Source organism: Heptranchias perlo, chromosome 23 (assembly GCF_035084215.1).
Source record: "Heptranchias perlo isolate sHepPer1 chromosome 23, sHepPer1.hap1, whole genome shotgun sequence".
Classification (NCBI taxonomy): Eukaryota; Metazoa; Chordata; class Chondrichthyes; order Hexanchiformes; family Hexanchidae; genus Heptranchias; species Heptranchias perlo.
The window spans coordinates 7,103,779-7,128,667 of NC_090347.1; the positions used below are offsets into that span (position 1 = coordinate 7,103,779).

The following is a 24,889-nucleotide window of genomic DNA, read 5'->3' on the forward strand; positions in this document are numbered from 1 at the left end:
TTGAGAGCAGTAGATAGGAAGTACAACTTTAACCTGCAGTAAATTGGTACCAATGGACTAAACAAGCCTAATGACAACATTGCATGCTCTTTGAATAGAAAGTGAGATTCAAAACCAATTCTTGTCATGTTGTATGTTTGAAGGAAACAACTGTTCAGATCTGAACTTGTGAAACATTACCAGTGTTGGGAAAGATTACAAGCTGATCTTTTGGAAAATACTTCTATGCTCTCCTCATCTGCTTTGAGTAGCAGTTTTAGCTTTGCTGAAATAAAAATGACATGGTGAGGGTCTTTGGAAAAAGCCTTTGAAAAGTCCTTGCAAGTTAGACAGCAGTTGGTGATTTTTTACAAATATTACAGTACATGTTTTAGTGTTTTTTAAATGTGAAAATTAATGCTGTAAATAATTGTGATGTTCTGCTCAAAATGTGACAGTTATGCAAAAATTCTCAGCTATTTCCTTACAATTGAGCCAGGGACATATTCAAAAGGTAGTGCTTGTGTTCTACGTTTTGCTGTAGACCCCGCACCTAGTGGAGATAACGGTAGCTCTGAAAGTTCAGAGACATTGAAGAGTGATGGCAGCTGCCAAAATCCTTCTACAGAGGAAATTAAGCCTTCCCTATCGAAGGACACTGGAGAAGGTGAGCTGGCAATCCCTGAATCTGAGAAGCTGACAGAGGAGAAGAAACTGGCAGTCGAATCTGAACCTCTCCCCCTGGATAGAACAGGTACAGAAGGTCACCCATCATACCTCTGAGTGGGGGGAGCAGTTATTTTCTAGATCACATTCTAAGTGAACGAATTACCTTCACCTTTGGAATCATTCAACAGTCAATTTTTATTTTTCTCCGTTTATGTTCTTTGTTCATAATACAGGCTGCTTTTCTGGCTGTTTGCAATCCTATTCATTAGTAAGCTCGTAGTACAAATGTTGTATTTATTAACATCTAACTTTTTTTAAAAACTGGAACATGACAATATAAACTATCTTTTGGTTGTGATAAAATCACTGCTTGAAGTTTCGAGCTTTGTTTTCTTTACCTTTTCATGCAGTGAAATAAGATTTATCATAAGTGATTTAACTGCATTTTTATTGTAGCTACTTCATATTTTTCCTCATTTTAAGTTTAGATTTCATTCTCTCCCCTTAAGGCCCAAATTCCTGCTAAGTTTGTTCCTGTTCTCACCCAGTGTGCACATGTACAGTTTCTAATTGGATATTAGGCAGAAGCAGGAACAGTGATTAACTATTTCTCTGACTGTCTCAGGGACACTGCTGCTTGCATTGTTATCCTGGCTGAAGCCTGCTAACTTAGTGCAGACCAGGGATTGGACCTAGATCTTGCTGGTTTGTATATCTGAGTACCATACTAGGCAGTACATTGAGTCATTGAGAGAGCATTTTTTTTTTCAGTTAGCCTTTGGTGTTGCACTCTTGACACTACACACCAAACTTTCTCCCCGTGATTACTTTGATGCATAATAGAAGATGATTACTACTGTCTGAATATGTACTGTCAGATTCTAGAACTTTTTACTTCATGATCATTATCAATTAAATTTATTGATCTGTATAGCAATGGTCCCTGGAGGAGGAAAAACTATTAGATCTTGTATATGGCTTTCACACCTGACCAGATGAATCCTAAATAACTTAAATTGATATCTAGCAGTTACAGAATATTTTAATTTGCATCTTTCATCTTCAGTAATCATATATTAAGCAGGTGTCATTTCCAATGAAATGCATCTGAACCTTCCTGTTCATGCATTAATTTTTTTGACACCCATGTTGCTTGAAACACTGACTTGGTGTTAATTGACAATCACTAAAGTGCTTCAGAAAGTTGTGTGCAGCTTTTATTGCTTTATTTTCTTAAACAACAAGTAAAACACAAAGTGGTGAAATGTCCCTTTTATAATAGGGTTGTATCTATATTTTTCTGGATATTGGTATTTTTGAAGATGCTATTTTTGTCTCCACTAAACTTAGACTCCAGATTCATTTCAAGTTCATCAGATTTTATATTTTGCTTTTCTAATCTGGTGGTATTCATATTTTAAAGTAAATATTCCAATCCTATCTGGTGTAACTACAAACACGTTAAATAATCCAGAAGGGAAAACGAATGGGATTGCATTCAATGAGCAACTGAAGATAAAATTAAAATATCCAACTGTAATTATTGTTTACGAACTGCTGTTTTCACAGAATGATACAGCAAAGAAGGCAGCCATTCGGCTCATTGTGATTGTATTTTGTAACCTGTTCTAGAAAGATATCCATATATAATAGAGCATTGCACCATTGACTGTCTCACAGTGGTTCTTTCACTTGTGTCAAAGAGCATTGCAAGTGCCTTGCTTGTATTGCTACTGGCTGCTTGGTCTTTAGCACCTGTGAAATAAGTTTTATGGCATACTTTCTATAAATTTGTTTCCATTTTATTTGCTGTATATTTTATGCATGAATGTTTCAAAGTTTCTTTTTGCCAAATTGTGTATTCAAAGTGAATGATGTTGGTACTTGGAAGTAGGATGCTTTGTTTAGTATTCAAATTTTCTCACCCATCACCAGCACTCCTAGGCCAGGTATCATACAGCAAAGAACCCTTTCTCTGGCCCAATAATAAGCCTCTGCCCCAATCTCAAGAGCACTACTTACTCCACCAGTATAAACTTTTCCACTTCTCACACCAGCCATCCTTATGGTTCATCTGGTTAAGAAGGCAGTTAGCATAAAATTGACCATAATTTGACAGTGGGCTCACACCCATTGGGAGCTTGGTTGAGATTGGCCAACCTAATTTTTCTCAAGACCGAAACACCCAAAAGGCAGCGAATGTAAATGGAAGATTATTTAGGCATAGGGAACAGTTTGCTCAAAAGTTGCCAATGACACAAAATTAGGAGGTTCGGCATTTCAGAAGGACTGTAAAATACTGGAGTACATAGGTTAGCAGGACGATAAAGCTGTTTATAAAACTCATTGCTGCAAGCTTTTTTTTAAATGAATAGGAGCATAAAAAGCAAGACCAATTAAGTCACACATTTATGCAAAACAGTGGCTAGGTCATCAGTTAAGTAGTGTGTGTCGTTTTGGGCACTCTTTTTATAGAAAGGACAAAGTACCTGGTGAGCTTAGTGTAGATTCAGCAGGATGACACCAGAGGTTGGAACTACAGTTAAAGGGGAGACTTGAGATACTGGGACTATTTCCATTGGAATTGTTGGATAAAACTAAGAGGGGAGTTAATAAAGTTTTTAAATTATGATGGCTTTTGTTAAGTTCTGTTTTTTTTAAAAACTGCTTTTAAATGTGTTGTGCTCCAAATAATACACCATTTCTTGAACAAGACCAGTTATGCAACTTCTATTTGTTACCTGTCCCCTCAAGCAGTTTAGATCAAGAATGTGGTGTGTGGTTAATCATGGGCACCAACCCACCTCTAACTATTCTGAGGCATGTTGAAGCACTAACTTAATGCATCACCATTTCACACTTCTTGATTGAAGTTATTTATATTCTTACGACCTTTCTTACTTCTTTTCTATTACAAGATCACAAAATTTAAGATATTTTACAGCCCACTGAGTTCGTCTTCATAATGCCCACTTTAAACAAGTTTACAAAGCTGCAAAAATATAAAACTTAATTGCTCCTTAACACTTGGCATATTGTACCGCTGATCTTGTCATTAAAGCACCTTGCTTTCTAAAATTGTATGTTCTTAAAATTTGCTGCATGACACCTGTTTAGACAAAAAGAAAGCGATATTCCCTCTCATGTTTTTCTTGTGATTGAATCATTTCATTGTTTACTTTTTAATACACGGCATTTCAGAATTCACTTATATGAAGAGATTTAAAGGGAATCATAAATTAACTCTCTTTCCTCTTGTCTCAGTGGATAAACACTGTTATATAGACTAGAAAGGTCCCAGATTTGATTGAGTCTCTGCAGGGGTGGCAGCGGGCCTGCTCTCACTCACCTCAGTACCCAGGCCAGGAAAGGGAAAATTAGCTGTAGTCCTCTCCTGATTGCTCTCTTGTCACTTCTGCTGGAAAGTGTGGGCACAGGTGAGGACAAGATCAGGCTCGAGTTAAATATCCCTTTGATGTTCAGGCTGAAGGTTTACATGTGAAGACTGGCAATTTGGTTGAGATCCAGAGGGCCATGGCACTGTATCCAAGCATGAATCTGAAACTTCAGTAAAAGAGGGGTGAAATTTGGAAGGGGGGGCGTGGGAAGCAGCATTTAGAACTATGTTGGGATTTATTTGATATTGAGCTTGGTTTGTTATTTCCTTGTGGTTTAAACAGGAAGGGTTTGGAGAGAGAACTGCTGTTGTCCTTGTTTACAGTACTTTTGCATTGTAAAGAATAAACAAAAATTGTTTTTGGCTCACATAATTTAAGCCGTTAGGAGCTATATTATCTTCAATTAGGAAATTATAATGAGAACTTGAACTTGGTTTGACCAATTTTTAAGCTGCATGCAACACCATGTTCATAATGGCACAGTGGGTGACCCATTTGAATGGTTGATCCTATTGTCCAGTGAGCTTGATGACAATTCTTGTGAGCTGGTTAGGAAGGGGAAGTGTGTAAATTGCTTTTGATGTCTAAGGTACCAATATGTGTGGCTTTTTTTCTACTTCCTTAGAAGATAATATTGAGAATTGTACTGATGCTACTACTACTGCCACGAAAACCACATCTCCCTCGCTCTCTGCTGATGAGAGTAGTAACAGCAACGTGGATTTGTCCAATGAGACATCCACTCAGGATGCCAGTTTCAAGATAGCCGAGGATTTAGAGAATATGGAGGGGTCCTCACAATCTTCAGGGAATGGTCAAGACGACACAGGTGAACATTACTTATTTCCTTCAACAATGCTGTCTTGCAAATACATAAGTAATTTGAGTTCGGGCATATCTTGAAAACAGATCTTGTCAGGGCCGGTGTTAGTCAACATTATATTTGCTAATTCAACTCCAGCCCTAAAAATTGGTATGGACAAAACCTTAATTATCTTTTTGAAAGTTCTGGTTGATTTTACATTGAATAATATGAACCCTTTTCTGATTTCTGTCCAGTTGATGAAAATTGTGGTTTTAATTTTGCATGTTACAGGGTGTGGAGGAAGGTGGGCCATCTGTTAAGAGTCAATTCTCCATGTGTAATGCATCAGTAGTTTGTGGGTGGCATGGTCGCAGTGCATGATGCCATACTGCTGATTACAGCTGTATCTGGGGCAAGCATCTCCCCACAGCCAGAGATGGTAACTTCGCGGGAGGTGCTCTTTGCACTTGTTAGCAGCCAATTCAAAAGTAGCATGAGTGGAATTTGCGTTTCAGTTGCCTGCCCAAAACATTGCAGAATATGCTGATTTGATGAGCTGTGTTGAGAGAAAATTAGAGGGATCGTATAGCTCCTCTCCTGAAACCCATCCCCAAAAATATGCCTTTTTTTCACTCTTCTTTTCCCTCCCAGTTTATTTTTTTTGGTCCTTTCTTGATTAGGATCTTCATATATCGGGAATTGTGGACATGACCCTACATCTTACCACCATGTGACACAGTGCTTTGATGCACTGACACACAATGCTGTTAAAAGTATTTTCCGATTTCATAATTGATTCCCTCCCTCTCGGCACTTTTCCTGGGCGTGTGCTCCTAAGTAGGACAGAGGTATTTTTAACAATCTATCAAGCTTGACGAGATAGCAGACAAGCACCTGGACTGTTGTCAAGCAAATGAACTCCCTGATCTAATTGTTAACCATACAATTATTAAAGCCATGTCGGAGTGATTTTTCTTTTGTATTGACCTGATGTGAAAGGGGGAGTGTAGTAAATGTTATACAGATAACATTCGCCACCTCACTGTGGTCTGTTTGCAAATATTTTCAAAAACTTATTTAAAAAATCAAGTAGGTGTTAAAAATCTCGCACTCTAAGGGTTCATGAGGTGGTTTTCTGCAAATTCTCTAATTTTCTTCAAAGTGAGTCACTTAATGTTAAAACTCCATCTTTAAAACCTGCTTTTGCCTCTGTACACCATTGTTCGTCTGAATGTTCCTAATGTGGAACAATAGCTGGTTATCCATCCCACTCCTGGAAAGAAATAGACCATATGATTAATGTTGCATTTAAAAGAACAGCTGATATACATCAGGAAAAAAAGCTGAGATTTGATTACTTTTGGAGATTTCCCCACCCTTTTGACCATATGGAGCCTCTGTATGTAACTCATTTCCTCCTAACTTCAAGAAACAGTATGTGTCATCTCTGATTATTGAATCTCCCGTCTATCTGTACTGATTTTCTTGTACTATCTCCTGGTATTTCTAAGAGAGGTTCACAGATTAGTACTGTAATAAGTTTTTTGATTAGCTCCAGACTTGCATCCAATGGAAACTAGACTGTACCAAGTTCAATTGGGACCCGAAAGAGAGAGGAAATCCCAGTTAAAGATCACAAGCATATGTAATATCTCCATACTGTAAACCAAAGTGGTTTCTACATATTGTAAAGGTTTTCTTTGCAGGCTATGTCTAAAATGTGTGTTTAGTTGTATTTTCAAAGATAATGGAACAATAAAAAACTCCTACCTTCCTCCCCAAAATCAACACATGCTGGCCAAAATAGTTCAGGGAAGCAATTATACATAAGTGGCTGATATTGATGCTGCTTTTTTACTATTGAGTGACATTCCCCGTACTCTTGAATCATGCGAGAGGCCAGAAACGAAGTAAATACTGAAAGATTAGGTTGGAATTTTTTTCCTTCAGATTGGAAATTTTTTTCTTAACGCATAAAATGGACAAACTGTTGGTTGGCTGGCATTGAACTTGATGCATATGAGTGGGAAATGATGTGTAACAATATATCTCGGATTGCTCTATGAGATATGCGCCACCATTGATGCCTCTGCAATGATTATTTGCTATAGAATCAGCAGAACTCGGCAGTGATAAAACAAATGGCGAAAATGGTGATTCTTCTGGAGCTGGTAAAGATTCATCTTTCCCAACTAGGATGGTCACGAGGTTACGGAACCCTGACAGCAAGTTGAGTCAGCTGAAGAGCGCCCAGGCTGCTGCTGCAGCACATGAGGCAAACAAATCATTTAAGGAAGGCAGAGAGGTGAGAGAAAAGCTTGTACTCTTTTTTAAAAAAAATAGATTTGTATTTGTTTTATGTTGCTTCCTATGCAAAAATAAGATGTGCATTGATTATTTAAATTGCTTTTAAAACTCACTGTGACTTTAGCTTTTCTTTCAAAAATGGACTATAAATTGTTTCCAGGTATCTTACCTTTGCTCCCTCCCCAAGTTTAAAATAAGAACATAAACTGTGGAGCAAGAAAAAGCCTTTTAGGCTATCAAATTTGCTGCAACCAAATTTCATGTATGTTTGTTCTATCCTGGACTTTTTCCCTATTGCTACTTGTTGGTTCTTACTAAAAAGATTTGACGGTCCTTTTTGTCTCCTTGGCAGCGGGGGGTGAGGGTGGAATACAGGCAACGTTATTAATATCTCTAAAACCTCAATCCTCCTCCTCTTGCTCCTCAATAGATAATTTTGAAGTAGTCAATTTACCCTGAATGATCTACCTTCTCGAAGTCTGTTCCATGAAAATAATTCAGTTTAGAACAGTGCTTGGAGATATTTGTATTGAACATAAGAACATAAGAAATAGGAGCAGGAGTAGGCCACGTGCCCCCTTGAGCCTGCTCCGCCATTCAACAAGATCATGGCTGATTTTTCTACCTCGACGCCATTTTCCTGCACCGTCCCCATGTCCCTTGATGCCTTCAATATCTAGAAATCTATCGATCTCTGTTTTGAATGTACTCAATGACTGAGCCTCCACAGCCCTCTGGGGTAGAGAATTCCAAAGATTCACCACCCTCTGAGTGAAGAAATTTCTCCTCATCTCGGTCCTAAATGGCCTACCCCTTATTCTGAGACTGTGATCCCTGATTCTAGACTCCCCAGCCAGTGGAAACATCCTCCCTGCATCTACTCTGTCAAGCCCTGTAAGAATTTTGTATGTTTCAATGAGATCACCCCTCATTCTTCTAAACTCGAGTGAATACAGGCCTAGTCTACTCAATCTTTCCTCATACGTCAATCCTGCCGTCCCAGAAATCAGACTGGTGAACCTTTGTTGCACTCCCTCTATGGCAAGTATATCTTTTCTTAGGTAAGGAGACCAAAATTGTACACAATACTCCAGGCCCTATATAATTGCAGTAAGACATCTTTGTTCCTGCACTCAAATCCTCTTGTAATAAATGTAAACAATTTTACAACACCAAGTTATAGTCCAGCAATTTTATTTTAAATTCACAAGCTTTCGGAGATTTTCTCCTTCCTCAGGCAAATGTTTCAAGATCTCCTTGAAGCCTACGCATTTTATGCGTAGATAAAATGCGTAGGCTTCAAGGAGATCTTGAAACATTTGCCTGAGGAAGGAGAAAATCTCCGAAAGCTTGTGAATTTAAAATAAAATTGCTGGACTATAACTTGGTGTTGTAAAATTGTTTACAATTGTCAACCCCAGTCCATCACCGGCATCTCCACATCTTGTAATAAAGGCCAACGTAGCATTTGTGAACTAGCAACGGCTATGTGGGATTTGGGGAATGTATTAATAAAAATAGTATATTGAGAGTTTATTTGCTTTTCAGGTCCTGGTGGTAAATTCACAAGGGGAAGTCTCTCGCCTAAGCACAAGAAAAGATCTGGTGATGAAGGGAATTGTGAATAACTTGTTTAAGTTGGGTCAAGAGGGAAAGTATCGTGTCTACCAAAACCAATACAGCACGAGCACCTTGGCACTCAACAAGCATCAACACCGAGAAGATCATGACAAACGACGGCACCTTTCACACAAGTTCTGCATGACCCCTGCGGGCGAGTTCAAGTGGAACGGTGCTGTGCATGGGTCAAAAGTGCTTACAATCTCTACTTTAAGACTGACCATTATCCAGCTGGAGAATAATATCCCATCTTCGTTCTTGCATCCTAACTGGGCTTCACATAGGTGAATGGAATTAGTATGTGTGTGTGTTTATAGATTAATCATATTGAAGTGCAATTTATGCTTTTGTGCTGCCATAATTTTTCTTTGATTTTGAAAGGAGACAGTGAACAGTGAGCCCTTTTCAATCATAAGACAACAGTGGCAGTTCAGGAGGGGGTGAATGTTTTTAGAACTAGCTAGTAAATGTCATGAGTATTGTGCAGACTGTAGTTTGGCCACCATCAGGAATGTTGTACTGCTGGTGTCAAAAATTGTGATGTAGTACCATCCTATAAAAGTGTAGTAACATGGGATGTTGGACTTCCGAAAGTATTTAGTCAAGTGTAATGGAATGAGGCAGCACGATATTAACTGTCAATTCTTGAAACTGCACCCCTCTCCTTTTTAAAATGTATGTATATAATGGCTTTCAGTCCATTTCTCACCTGAAAGAAAAGAGACAAGTGGTTTCACTGGGACACACGTGCCCAAACAGAAGGGGAGAGGGAGTTACTTCATTGATCTCTTTTTGACCAGAGGCAAGTTAGGCATATGTGCATCTGTACAGTTATTCCGGACGCACTTCTTGTGTTTTCAGATAGAGGAGTTAAGAGCACCTGCGTTTCAAACTTGTCCCATGATTGATAGTACATTGTGAATGTGTTTTTATCAATAGTGAACAGACTTTTATGTTGCAGTATCTCAATGAATAAATTACATTTCAAATTGAATGTTCATAAATTTAATTTGAGTAATTTTAAAATCATGAGGTAATGCAGCTTTAAGTTTTGCTTAAATATTTATCTGTTTATACATGTCCCATTTTTGATTTGGTTTTACTGGCAGTTGGGATGGAATTTTATTTTTGTTCCAGTTTTTTAAAAAAAGATGGAAATGTTATTAAAATTCCAACCTGAATGAGTGCAAAAAGTACACTTTAAAATGTCTCTCTGTTTCCCTCCCTGTTTCTGAGCATTTTATGAAAAATAGTGGACCTGAACTTAATTTATCCTTTTGAGTCTGGGAAACATTGGTATCAAAATTTACAGGGAAATAAATTATGCCTGACTTTTTTTTCTTGGCGACTCTTTACACTTGTTTTCTTGGTCTCCTTTGTTTTATATAACACTCCCCCACCCCAGTCCTCATTCATGCTACTTCTCTTTACCTTTGAATATAAGCCGTCTCATTTCATTTAATAGTGGTTCTAAGCACGCTTATACGCATCACCATCACCCCAAAACTGCCTCTTTTGCCTTTTAGGGTATATATGCAAATTATCTTTTTCTTGTACACAAAAAATTGAGGTTGTGTCTGGGAACGGGCTGCTTGGATGCTTGTGACATAGGAATATCTATAAAGATGGGAGCAAATTTTTTTAAAAATGAGGAGGAAGAGGAGGCGAAAGAAGTGTACGTCGCCTTCCCTTGAGCCTAATAAAGGAAATTCATTGTACTTCACCTTTAGGAAATGAGGCACGCCTGCAGTTTTAAAGGGATACTGTTTTCTTAAGTGTTTAGCAAGCTCCCCCAATGGCGCTCATGGGTAATGTTTCGGTTTGGTAAAGTAGTGAACCATATAGATATCATTCTTTCTATCGCCTGTGCTGAGTTAGGTTGCCTTGCTGAATTGTAGCGGACACACTACAATTGGCTTCAGTGTTGTAGGGAAGGTAAAATATCCAGCAGGACCCACTCCTGATCATTATCTGGGGTCAGGCTCAACTGTGATCCCTGTGGGTTAAATAGCTTACATGTGAAAAATGACTGCTTGGACAAAGTACCTGTGGGATGGCCGGAGAATGATATCTTGGGACATTCACTGCTTTCAGGAGGGGTTGGAAGTAGTGTTTGGCAAACAGTCCATAATTTTTTTTCAAAACTTGCTTGTCTCGTATGTGATGCTTATGTCAAAGGCAGATCTTTTGGTACCTCTCCCTAGTGATGAAAACTTACCCCTTCAATTGTTTGCTGCTTTCTTTTCTCTTTTTTAATCCTTTTTTCCTCCCTGTCTCCCTTTTTCTCTTCTAAAGCTGGTGTCTTGTATTTGGCACGAGCATCCCGTGCTGCCCCATCCAAGTAAACTTGCTTCAGGTGTGAGTGTGGGTAGTGACCATCAGTCACAACTGGCACCTGATCCTGTCCCCACTTGAAATGCAAATGCATGTTTCTAACAAGGGGTACAGAATTGTGAACTATATCTATTTTCTCCTCTTCAGCCCAGGTACATTAAGGCTATTTGTGCTCCCCATGCCACTTCAGCTGAGATTGGCTAATTTGGCTGGAGCATATATCGTCCTCATCTGTATGGCTCAAAGCCACACAGTGCATTCACCCACTGATGCAGGGAGCACCACATTTAATTCTGACTTTGCAGATATTACAGGCTTTAGAAGCAGAACAGACTTGCACTGTTAATGTTAAGGATTTATATGCAACACCTGTTAAATACTATAATCAGCTTTTTTTAAACAAATTGTTTTAGATCTAATTGGATAAAAGCAGTCCAGATGTGCAGTAAACCGAGAGAATTTGCACTAGCTCTCGCAATCCTCGAGTGTGCAATCAAACCTGTCGTCATGCTTCCAGTCTGGCGGGATTCTTTAGGACATACCAGGTGATTTTTGATTCGTCATGTTGTCTTTCCTACTTTTTTAACCTTGGCCTGAGCTTTGATTCTTCACCTAGGTTTCTCAAAAATAATGCCAGTTAACAAATGTGTACTGTCAATTCTTTATATTAAATAGGAAGATTATCCAAAGAACTTGATTTGAGTGTGAATTCATCGTCCCACCATTAATAAACAAAATATAAACTCACTCGGTCATTTGGTATCTTAAATAGGCCTGGTTTGAACTGCATTTATCGATCTACTTGCTGTGTCATGGAGAAGTGGACCTAAGGATTGTGTTCTGCATAATGGCACACAATGTTGACCTCAACTTGATCATGAGAAGTCCCTTCTTTCTCTGAAGTGACTATAAAGGATAGGCCAGAGTTAACCACTCCTGTTTTCTCCTACCAGCCAGTTATAGAACAACATTGGTTATTTGGCCAATTCTCTTCATTTTGGTAATGATTTGCAGCGTAGAAAAACTTAGAGGGAGGGAAGTACTCATCTTAAAAATAATGGGAGATGAGGAAAAGAATCAAAACTTTAAAAGGATTCCATTCACTGTGATTTGTTGAACACAGTTATGTTGTCTTGGGTAAGTGCTGAGCAAAGGCCAGGTGCTTCCCCTCATCAGTCGATGGAGATTACCTCTTGTATACTTATTTTCCATTTGTCTTCAAAGTGGCATTGTCTCTGTCCTGTTGACCGGGATAATGCATGGGGTGAAGAGGATTCAAGTTAGGGGAAATCAAAAGGTGCTGTTTTCCAAAACAGCTGGACTATAGTACGTGAAATAAAAGGGTTAAAATAATGCATTTAATACATACATGTTAAGCATTGGTATGATATTGCAGTGTAATTTCCAGGCTCCTATTTTATTTGAAGTGTACACTGGGGACGAGTGTCCAAGTCCATGATATATAATCTCTGCAATACCAACCACCTGGGGTAACAGTTTCACATGACTGTAGAAGGGGAAGAAAAAATTTGGAGTGTCTGTTGCTCCTTTTGGAGTTGATATCGTGGAAGCTTGCTGTGTGACATGTATTTCCATTTGGTTCTTTGGAATGCTGAGTTAATTTTCCTGCATTGGTAACAGGTTCTATCGATTAACGTCTGTTGAAAGAGAAGAAAAGGAGAAAATCAAAAAACGAGAGCGAAAACAGGAGGAAGAGGAAGTTATGCAACAAGCTACCTGGGTGAAGTATACCTTCCCCGTGAAACATCAGGTAGGTTGTCGGGTAGCTGTGAAGGGGTTTTGCCTGTAACTTGGAGACAGCTGTTAGGAATGCCTAGTTTTCCTTGGATGCAGTAGTAGGACTACTTGCCTCCGCTTGAAAGTCACAAGTTTGAATACAAATTTGTCTAACTTCCGTAAGTTTTGTGAGTTTAGTCAGTTATCAGCTGGCTGCTGGAGGGAATGCTATGCAAGGGAGTGGCAATCGTACCTTTTGGAGCAGTTGGAAAACTTTTTATTGTGGGTGCAGAATCTGAATCTTTGTCCGCTCTGGCTGAGGGAGGATGGATGCATCGTCTGGGGCTAGGGTGGTAGGGAGGAGAAAGTGAAGGGATTTTTCTTTAAATGGCATAAATTCAACTTCATATTCACATAGGTATGGAAACAAAAGGGAGAAGAATATCGAGTAACAGGATATGGCGGCTGGATGTGGATTAGTAAAACTCATGTCCATCGTTTTGTGCCCCGACTACCTGGAAATACTAATGCACATTATAGGAAGACGCTGGAAGGTACGTTTCAGTTGCATACATGGTTGATTGTGGTCATGTAGTATTTGTATACTGTTGAACATAAATCATTTTTAATATCTTGGCAATTCAAATTTCAAGAACTGGAAAACTAGCTACAGGTCATAAACTGCAGTTATTAGACTTGAAGAAAAACAATCACTGCTTGTTACACCTAAATCAATTTGAATTCAATCCTCCAGGTTCCCACTCCAGAGACTTGAGCACATAATGTAGGCTGACACTTGAGTGCAGTGCTGAGGGAGTGCTGCACTGTCGGAAGTGCCGTCTTTCAGATGAGACGTTAAACTGAGGCCTCTGTTTGTTGTCTGTCCTCTTGGGTGTACGTAAAAGAGCCCATGGCACTATTCGAAGAAGAGCAGGGGAGTTCTCCCCAATATCCTGGCTAATATTTATCCCTAAATCAACATCACTAAACAGATTATCTGGTCACTATCACATTGATGTTCGTGGGACCTTGCTGTGTGCAAATTGGCTGCTACGATTTCTACATTACAGCAGTGACTACACTTCAAAAATACTTGATTTGGCTTTGGGACGTCCTGAGATTGTGAAAGACAAAATGCTAGTTCGTTCTTTGTAGGCACCCCAGAATAGAGAGGCTAAAAGCCTTATCCTAAAATGTATAGATTAAATGCTTTTCTTCGCCACTCCCATCACATACCTTACAGGCATAAGTATTATTTAAGTATTATTTTTACAATTTTCATTTTTATACCGGAGCTAGGTATTTAGAAGCCTAAATTTGTCTTTGCTAGTATGTGGATATTTCCTGTTACGGAAATTCTTGTAGGAAAAGATACACTTTTCAGCATGCAAACCTTCCAAGATAAAGCTGGACCTAAACATCTTGCAACTAATGCAAATTTACCAGTACATGGAGTTTAAAATAATAATGGCAAGTTGTTTCTAAGGGCAGCTATTCCACAGCTGCTATTTGATGCTGGTTGTTGTTGCGATTCAAGCTGGCTCCATATATTTTTAAAGTTACTTGTACGAAGATACAAGTACACGATTCAAAAAATGAACTGTTGTTAACCTATTAGGTGTGCTGAAAGATAATTCAGAACTGGATAAAAATAAATGCTCTTCAACAGTAAAAACGGAGTCTGAAACCTGTAAGAAACACCGATCATCTCAAGACTCCAAGGATCTGCCAGAGAATGACACAGTCACAGACAAGTCATTTGAGATAAAATCAGAAGAGGAAGAAAAAGTAGAAGAAAAGGAGGAAGTGATGGAAATTGATACAAATCCTGAATCACAACAAACTGAAAAGAAAGGTAACCAGTATATACGCATGGGTTATGTAGGTTCCGGACACTCATTACTAGCAAAAATAATTAGGTTAGCACTCATTACTAACTAGTCATATTGTTTTTAAACACTGGTTATTTCCATTCGTTGCGTTCCCCATCAAATTTCCTGCACATAGCACCAGCTCCAGCCACGTTGATGAATTTGCTGATTATTCTCAGAAATGTGCCACTATGGTGTGCTGGAGGATGAGCGTGTGAATAACCCCTCCTCCCTGCTGATGCATATGAATTTGATGACATACATACCAAGTGTGGAATCTCTGGCAGTCTTGCATCTTACCTCCATGTGGCACAGGTTGGGAAAGTGCTAGTGAGCTGCACAAGAGTGTAGCCAAGCCGCTATTCTCCAGAATACAGGCAAGAATAAATCTGCATGTAGAAATGTAATTTTTAAAAGTATGTACGTGTTTCTGTTTGAAAGATATATTTGTAACTTGTGTGTTGCAATTCTGTTCAAGTGCATTGTGATGTGTGCATGAAATATGTGCATATGACCAGGCAGCATGAAGTAATGCAGTGATGTCACTGAAACCACTGCTCAAATCACATATTGATGTAGTTTGTATCTAGAATTAATATTTTCTGAACCAAGTTAAATGAAAGTAATTGAAATGGATGATAAGCTGAGATATGCATCGTGTCCTCTGTATCTTCTGACTGAATGGCACACTGTATTTTAAACCAGAAATGCAGTAATGAAATCAATTAAAGTTGGGCAAAGAGAAAATAAAATTTATGACAGTTAAATTGCATTAGAATTTTGATGTGCCAGTGAAAATCAATGTGTCAATGGTCTTGGTTAGTAAAACTCATACATGGTAATGTAACAATTCTATAAAACATTTAGTCAGAGAAGTTGCTTAGATTGGGTTGATTTTGTCACTGATCTGACCCTTTTGTTTTCCTTAGTGACTTCATAATTGCCAGTTTTTTATTCTGTAATACTTGCAAAACTATCATACCTAATACCTTATTCACTTAATAATTTGGAAAAGTTTAAAAACAGAATATTTAACAAGATGCCAGTAATCCTTAACTTCAGTACATTAGATAGCAGAGGGCATGTTTTTTCTTAAACAAAGATTTTCATTTTCAAATAATTAAAATATATTGGCCATTTGACCTGCTAGTACTTTCTACTTCCTGATTTTAAAATCAATTTTCACTGTTCTGGTGTAAAATTGGAGAATTAGCTCAATGTTGGTATTTTAATTTGTGTGTGGAATTGGGACCTACTGCTGATCAAAATGAAGTAGAGGGATCTGATGAAATGCCATGCAGCATTCTCTGTCCAACCAGACAAGCAGCTATACAGCTTTTTTATGGAATGGTTACAGCACAGAAGGAGGCCATTCGGCCCATCAAGCCCGTGCCTGCTCTTTGTAAGAGCAATCTAGTTAGTCCCTTTCCCCTCAGCCCGGCAAATTTCTTGCCTCCAAGTATTTATCCAGTTCCTCTTTGAAAGCCACGATTGAATTTGCTTCCAACACCCTTTCATGCAGTGCATTCCAGGTCGTGACTACTCGCTGCATTTTTCCTCATTTCGCCTTTGGTTCTTTTGCCAATCACCTTAAATCTGTGTTCTCTAGTTCTTGACCTTTCTGCCAGTGGGAACAGTTTCACATTATTTACTTTATCTAAACCATTCATGATTTTGAACACTTCTATCAAATCTCCTCTTAACTGTCTCTGCTCTAAGGAGAACAACACCAGCTTCTCCAGTCTATCCATGTAACTGCAGTCTCTCATCCCTGGAACCATTCTAGTAAGTCTTTTCTGCACCCTCTCTAAGGCCTTCACATCCTTCCTAAAGTGCGGTGCCTAGAATTGGACACAATACTCCAGTTGTCGCCAAATCAGTGTTCTTTCAAGGTTCAGCATAACTTCCTTGCTTTTGTACTCTCTGCCTCAATTTTATAAAGCCCAGGATCCCGTATGCTTTTTTTTTAAACCCGCTTTCTCAACCTGTCCTGCCACCTTCAAAGATTTGTGCACATATACCCCCAGTTCTCTCTGTTCCTGCACCCACTTCAGAATTGTACCATTTAGTTCATATTGCCTCTCCTCATTCTTCCTGCCAAAATGTATCACTTTGTGCTTTTGTGTGTTAAATTTCATCTGCCATGTGTCTTCCTTGAGGTCTATTACTATCATCCTCACTGTTTACCACACTTCCAAGTTTTGTCATCTGCAAATTTTGAAATTGTGCCCTGTACACCCATGTCCAAGTCATTAATATATATCAAAGAAGGCAGTGGTCCTAGTACCGACCCCTGGGGATCACCACTGTATACCTTCCTCCAATCCGAAAAACAATCGTTCACCACTACTGTTTCGTGTCACTTAGCCAAGTTTGTATCCATGCTGCAACTGCCCCTTTTATTCCATGGGCTTCAATTTTACTGATAAACCTATTGTGTGGCACTTTATCAAATGCCTTTGAAAGTCCACGTACACATCAACCACATTGCCCTCATCAACCCTCTCTGTTACCTCATCAAAAAATTCAATCAAGTCAGTTTAAACACTATTTGCCTTAATCAAATAAATGCCAGCTTTCCTTTATTGACCCACACTTGTCCATGTGACTATTAATTTTGTCCCAGAATATTGTTTCTAAAAGCTTCCTCACCACCGAGGATAAACTGACTGGCCTGTCGTTGCCGGGTTTATCCCTACACCCCTTTTTGAACAAGGGTGTAACATGTGCAATTCTCCAGTCTTCTGGCACCACCCCATTATCTAAGGAAGATTAGAAATTGCCCAAGTGGCCAGCACTTAGGCAATTTCCACCCTTACTTCCCTCAGCAACATAGGATGCATCCCATCTGGACCAGGTGACTTATCTACCCACTTGATTGGCACCCCATCCACCACCCTAAACATTCACTCCCTTCACCACCAGCGCACCGTGGCTGCAGTGTGTACCATCCACAGGATGCACTGCATCAACTCGCCAAGGCTACTTCGACAGCACCTCCCAAACCCACGACCTCTACCACCTAGAAGGACAAAGGCAGCAGCACATGGGAACAACACTACCTACACGTTCCCCTCCAAGTCTCTCACCATCTCGACTTGGAAATATATCGCCGTTCCTTCATCGTCGCTGGGTCAAAATCCTGGAACTCCCTATCTAACAGCTCTGTGGGAGAACCTTCACCACACAGACTGCAGCGGTTCAAGAAGGCAGCTCACCACGTTCTCGAGGGCAATTAGGGATGGGCAATAAATGCTGTCCTCGCCAGTGACGCCCACATCCCATGAATGAATTTTAAAAAAAGTACAACCAGCCTTTCTAGCACCTCCTTTTATCAATTTTTAGCCCATCCAGTATCTCAACTACCTCCTCTATTTAACTGCGACTTTGGCAGCATCTTCCTTGGTAAAGACAGATGCAAAGTACTTATTTAGTACCTCAGCCATGCCCTCTGCCTCCATGCGTAGATCTCCTTTTTGGTCCCTAATAGGCCCCACCCCTCCTCTTACTACCCGTCAACTATTTCTATGCCTATAGAAGACCCTTGGATTCCCTTTTATGTTAGCTGCCAGTCTATACTCATATTCTTTCTTTGCCCCTCGTTTCCTTTTTCACTTCTCTATACTTTCTATATTCGGCCTGGTTCTTATTTATATTATCAACCTGACATCTGTCATATGCCTGCTTTTTCTATTTCATCTTGCTCTCTGTCTCTTTCATCATCCAGGGAGTTCTGGCTTTGGTTGCCCTACCTGTCCCCCTCATGGGAATGTACCTGAACCATCTCCTCTTTAAAGGCTGTCCGTTGTTCAATTTACAGTTTTGCCTGCCAAGCTTTGATTCCAATTTACCTGCGCCAGATCCATTCTCAACCCACTGAAAATGGCCCTCCTCCAATAAGTATTTTTATTCTAGATTGCTCCTTGTCCTTTTCCATAACTAATCTAAACCTTCTGATACTATGATCACTGTTCCCTAAATGTTCCCCCACTGATACTTGCTCCACTTGACTCACCTCATTCCCCAAAACCAGATCCAGGAAAGCCTCGTTGGGCCAGGAACACAATGATCAAGAAAGTTTTCCTGAACACATTTCAGAAATTACTGATCCTCTTTGCCTTTTACATTATTACTATCCCAGTCTACATTAGGATAATTGAAGACCCCTATTATCACTACTATATGGTTCTTGTACCTCTCTGTAATTTCTCTGCAAATTGGCTCCTCTATATCCTTCCCACTAGTTGGTGGCTTGTTGAATACATCCAGTAGTGGAATGGTGCCTCTATATGGTTAGAATTAAGAAACAATAGATTCTGTCTTTGACCCCCTCAAGGACATCCTCTCTCTCCAGCACTTAATCAATATTCTCCTTAATCAATACTGCCACCACCACCCCTCCTCTCCGTATCTTTCCTGAACACAGTGTATCCAGGAATATTTAGTACCCAATACCGCCTTTTTTTGAGTGGCCTATTATCACCACAACATCATATTCCCATGTGGCTATTTGCGCATGCGGCTCACCAACCTTATTTACCATGCTTTGCGTGTTTGCACACACTGATTTTAGACTTTATCGAATTCTTTTAGTCTGATCCCACCTAATGCTGTACTATTTCTTACTCTAGTGCTATCTGTCTCTCCAATCCTTTGTGCACCTTGTTTCACCTTTCTAATGCTACATTCTGGAACTTATGCCCCTGCCACATTAGTTTGAACCCTCCCTCACAGCACGAGTGAACCTCCCCATGAGGACATCGGTCCCAGCTCTGTTGAAGTGCAACCTGTCCGTCTTGAACAGGTCCCTTCTGTCCCAAACTGGTTCCATTGCCTCAAGAATCTGAAGCCCCCTCTCTTGCACCATGTTTAGCCATGCATTTAACCTGCTTTATCTTCCTATTTCTGTACTCACTAGCGCGTGGCACTGGGAGTAATCCAGAGATTACTACCTTTTTTGAGGTCCTGCTTTTTAAACTTCCTCCCCAGCTCCTGAAACTCTGACCGCAGGACCTCATCCCTTTTTCTTTCCTATGTCATTGGTACCCACATGGACCACAGCTTCTGGCTGTTCCCCCCCCCCCCCCCCCTCGAAGAATGTTCTGCACCCTCTGTGAGGTCCTTTTTACCCTGGCACCAGGGATGCAATGCACCAAGGGGGACTTGTGTCGACGGTCACAAAAATGACAGTCTGTCCCCCTGACTATTGAATCCCCTGTGACTACTGCATTTCTACACTTCACTATATCCCAACCCACCCCCCCCCCCCACCCCAATGCAGTCCTTTGTCTCATGATGCCATGCTCAGGACTGCACTTCAAGGTGCCGTTACCCTTACTGGCATTCAGTGCTGAATACCGGTTTGAGAATGTCTCACCCAGAAGATTCCTGCACTCTGTTAGCCACTAAGAGGCACTAGTTTGGAGTTAATAGACACTCTTCTATTTTATTCCCCCACCCCTTTGTGGAAAGCTCCTTGCCTCCATCAGGGCCTACTGAGAGGACTCATTCTGTGAGCTGGCTAGTTAGCACTCAGGTGTCACCAGGTTGGTATATGATATAAATGGGAAATGTTAGAAGGGGAGAACGTCGATAAAGGGCAGTTTTCCATTATGTAACTCCTGGTGCAACTGTTAACTGTACTTTTTTATTTATAGACAACATTGAAAATATCGGTACTGATGGTGATAAGTTAATAAAGGAGGAACCAATGAATTTGGATGAGACCAAAAATGAATCTAATTCGAAAGAACAGGAAAAATTTATTTCAGCTGATCTCATCAATGTGAGTGAGGGCTTTCAACTGAGGACTTGGTATAAAAAGAGAGTAAAACCATCTAAATTAGATGGACTATTGGATCGTCGAGTAAAACAGTTTACAATGGAAGAGAAGCAAAGACAAGAAAAACTGAAACAGGAAGCCTTAATGAAATTGCCAAGAAACGAACAGAAAAGCATAACTGAACCACAGAAATCTGTTCAGGCTGAAAACTGTCTACAGAAAAAACCTGAATCAATAGAGCAGGAAAAAGGACATGAGGGCCAGATCACTCCAAAGACTAACATTGCAAGCTCAATGGCATCAGTTCAAGAAAGTGCCGTCGAGAAAAATCAAGTCTTGATCCAAGAAAAGGATCCAATGTTAGCACAGTTGAAGGAACAGAGTGTTGACAATACAGAGTCTAACCAAAAACATACCAAGGAGGCTACTGAGAATAATATTGAATCAGTAGTCACAGGTGGTGTAACCAAGGACCTGGATTTAAAAAGCAATGAAAATGGTGCCGAAGGCAACACTCAGCAGTTGGTTGTGGAAAAAAATTCTGTAAATAATAGTTCTGATGTGAAAAACGAGAGTCTTGGGAAGAGCTGTGAGCCAGAGGTGGGAGAAGGAAACCATAGCAATCTGAACACAGATACAAAGGTGGAAGTGGATGTTGCTGAAGGCGGTGGTGATCCAATGGAGACAGATGAAAACCGTGAAAAAAGCAACTCTGAAATTAAGGCAAATAAAGAGGTTATTGGAATTATAAACCCTGAAAAGGTGGATCTGCAAACTGATGAAGCAATTACTGAAAAAAGCTGTGGACCAATGATTGTTGAGGAAAATGGTATAAAAGAATTGCCTGTTCACGAGGAAAGCAATCGTATTGAAAATAGATGCCTTGAAAAAATGGACACCGAGGGCTGTACAGAAAATAAGATTTCTGAAATGGAAGCAACAGAAAATAAACTAGAGAATCGGCACCCTGTTGATCAGGTTAATGGAAAAGATGTTGTAGAATCTAAATCGGCTGTTGTAATGAGAAACTCTGAACTGGTGCCATCTGATGCTGTTGCTGCTGTTAATAACGTAGAACCCCTTAAGGAAAAGAACTGCCCTAACGTAAACTCTGAAAATGAAATAAAATCATCAGCAAAAGAGCCACCAGTTAAGCTAGTTATGAATGGAGATATAACCATGGGTGATCTAGAGGAGAAACCCAACAGAATAGAAGGAAAAATGTTAACAGCTGCTCATTCAAAGGTTCATGATGTAATAACAGATAAAGAGGAGCTTGATGATGCTGTCCCACAGGTAAAGGCACCCAGGTTAGATGATGCTGTCCCACAGGTAAAGGCACCCACGTTAGATGATGTGCTATCACAGGTAAAGGCACCCACGTTAGATGATGTGCTATCACAGGTAAACGAACCCAGGTTAGATAATTCTGAGATAGTAAATTCTTCAGAAGGGTCAGGACTTTTAAATGTGACCTCAGATAAATCATTGGAGACTGAAAATGAAGTGAAACCATTGGAAATAGATGGACCGGTGCATAAAAAAGCTGTTTCTCCATCCCTTCCTGCAGCAGACTCCACGTTGAGCAAAAGCTTCAGCGAGCAAAACGGGATCCAATCTGAAAGTGATGTGGGTGGTGTCAATGGGGATCATGAGGTTAAAATGGTCATTACGAAAATGACCACCACAACTACAACCATTTCCACAGAATCTAAGACTGTTGTTAGTGTAGCTGAGGCTGCTTCTCTGCAGAGCAATATTCCATCAGTGGTGTCCTCTATTAAGAACTGTGCTGTTTCTTCAACAACAACCACAACAACAACAATCACAAAAGTCAATTCACCAAAACTAGACAGTACAGTAGATGCCTTGACAGTCACAGAAAAAACTGTTGTTACAACCACAGTGACTGATTCTTTGGCCACTCCAGGAGGGACGTCAATAACCACCATGACTGTAAGTAAAGAATATTCCACCAAGGACAAAGTTAAACTAATGCGGTTTTGTCGACCCAAAAAGACCAGGTCTGGCACAGCCCTGCCTTCGTATCGTAAATTTATCACCAAAAGCAGCAAGAAGAGCATATTTGTCCTGCCAAATGATGACCTACGGAAACTTGCCAGGCGATCTGGGATTCGAGAGGTTCCGGGATTTAACTATAATGCAAAACCTGCTCTGGACATCTGGCCATATCCATCACCGAGACCAACGTTTGGCATTGCATGGAGGTATTCTAAATTAACACTCTCAAAGCTGTTAATAACAGTAGTTACTGTAGAGGTAGTATTTGGACTTCATTTTCTGGCTAAGACCATTGCTTTCTTCCCATCCCTGACCAATGTTAAGTATTTTGGGGTGGCTATCACAGGTTACATTTTTTTGTGCCAATTTTCTCCTCATTTCTCCCCCCTGCCCCTGCTTACTGTTGACTCTTGATGTGATATCATCCCTTGGGGCTGACAGCCCTCCAGTACTTTGTCCAAGTAGCCATTATTCATGTTTGCACTTCAATAGTAAATGCTGGCAGCCTATTTGATTCCTGGAACCTCACTGCTAGGATTGATCTTGCCCTTGCATGCCCCTCACAGGTACACTTTCAGCCGAAGTGCAAACACTGGGTAGAAAAAAAAATTCCCTCTTTAGTCCCATGGCTAAAAGACCAATTTTAGTGCACCTACATCCACTCTAACTGAGGATCAGCTAACTCCGCATCAATTGGTGGGTTGAACCCGAGACCTTTGTGGTCTGGTTCATCTACTCACTGACTTAACTAGCTTGAGTCATTAAGGGAGCTGCTTTATCATGGCTATGAAAGCCTCTGACATGAGTTGCTTCGGTCTTTCACATAAGTGAATGATTCCCCAGTTTACTGTTACGCTGTTGGATTGCTTTTTTTTAATATAGAGAGCTTAAGTTTTTAATTTTGGAAAGCTAAATGATTAAGAAATCTCTTGAGCTTTGAGATTTAGTGTACCTTAATGGGTAAGCTGTGTTTAGATCAGTCTTGCTGGCTTTCTCAATCAATTTTTAAAACAGTTGTGCAATAATATTCTTAAAATGGTCAATGAATCAAACTGTCCTGATCCCTTTTTGCACCTTATCCCTTTTGCTTTTGGATTACAAGGATTTGATTTACTAGGATTCTATTTTTTTTCTTGTAATTTTCTAATTTTCCTATATTATTCTCTACTGATTCCTCATTCTCATGGTGCTTTGCCCCAATGGCAAGGCATCCTATTGTGCTTATTGCAATTCTACCATGTGTCCTTGTGCTTCTTAGTTCAGCCCCTTCATCTCCATATTGACATGCATTCAGTTTGATCTGTACATAGGAATCATTTTCTTCTGCTTTTATAGTTTTCTGTAGCTATTGTCCCCATGTTGTGTGGGATGGTGCTGCAGCCCTCTGCAGTCATACACAGCTTATATCTGCTGCAAATACCAGAAAACCCAAAGTTCAACCAGTTTTGTTTTGGGGAGGTGGGATGTCGAGTAGATTTTTGGTGGAAAGCCCAGGAGGCAGGGCAACAGGTTAGACGGTGTATTCTTTCATTCTTTTACTACTGATTCCCCTTTACTCCACACTTGCTCAAACACAACATGGACCCATCTATCAAATAAAGTGAAAGAGTATAGTAAAAATGCTTAGAGAGAACTCCCTTCTTATGTCAGCTTAGCTCAGTTAATAGCACTCTCACCTCAGAGTCAGCAGGTTGAGTTCAAGCTCTGCACTCAAGCATGATCAAGTAACCTAGGCTGACCCATTGTGCATTGCTCAAGTGCATTGTTGGAGATGCTTGTGATGAATTAAAGTTCTCTCATAATTCAAGTTTTAAGAGTCTTTATATTTATTATCTATTTGGAAATGCAGCTGGTCACTTTTTAATTTTGATCACTAATTTGTTCTTGCTCATGCTTGAAAGGATGCATATCTTGTATGCAAAATGCCCCATCAAAGGCATTATACCTAAGCAAATATATTTTCATGGCAAAAAAAGTAGAAATTATTTAACATTGACTCCTTTGTCCTGAAATCATTCAAATGTTAGGTAACTCATGCAGGTGTCTGTCGTCTTTCAAATGGATGGAATTTGCCATTAAATTTAACGTGTTCAAATCCCACCATGGCCTTGCCTTCCCTAGCTCTGTAACCTCCTCCAGCCCTTGAACCCTCAGAGATCTCTTCGCTCCTCCAATTCTGGCCCCTTGCGCATCCTTGATTTTCATCACTCCACCATTGGCAGCCATGCCTTCAGCTGTCTAGACCCTAAGCTCTGGAATTCCCTCCCTAAACTCTGACTCTCTACCTTTGTCCTCCTTTAAGTCACTCCTTAAAACTCATCTCTTTGACCAAGCTTTTGGTCACCTGTTCTAATACCTTTGTGGC

The 24,889-nt window shown here is 40.0% G+C and overlaps 1 protein-coding gene across 12 annotated transcripts in view; it reads left to right on the top strand.

The window, feature by feature from the left end:
* Positions 1-24,889, top strand: part of bptf (bromodomain PHD finger transcription factor) — a 130,085-nt gene that overhangs the window by 54,306 nt on the left and 50,890 nt on the right. For 10 of the 12 annotated variants that reach the window (XM_068003911.1, XM_068003902.1, XM_068003903.1 and 7 more), the window contains 9 exons: positions 524-733; positions 4,672-4,875; positions 6,963-7,156; positions 8,707-9,062; positions 11,526-11,657; positions 12,754-12,883; positions 13,268-13,403; positions 14,468-14,704; positions 20,378-22,730. In XM_068003911.1, coding sequence (XP_067860012.1) covers positions 524-733; positions 4,672-4,875; positions 6,963-7,156; positions 8,707-9,062; positions 11,526-11,657; positions 12,754-12,883; positions 13,268-13,403; positions 14,468-14,704; positions 20,378-22,730 — 3,952 coding nt within the window. The remainder of the gene's footprint in view (positions 1-523; positions 734-4,671; positions 4,876-6,962; positions 7,157-8,706; positions 9,063-11,525; positions 11,658-12,753; positions 12,884-13,267; positions 13,404-14,467; positions 14,705-20,377; positions 22,731-24,889) is intronic. The other 2 variants (XM_068003905.1, XM_068003908.1) reach the window with 2 other exon arrangements.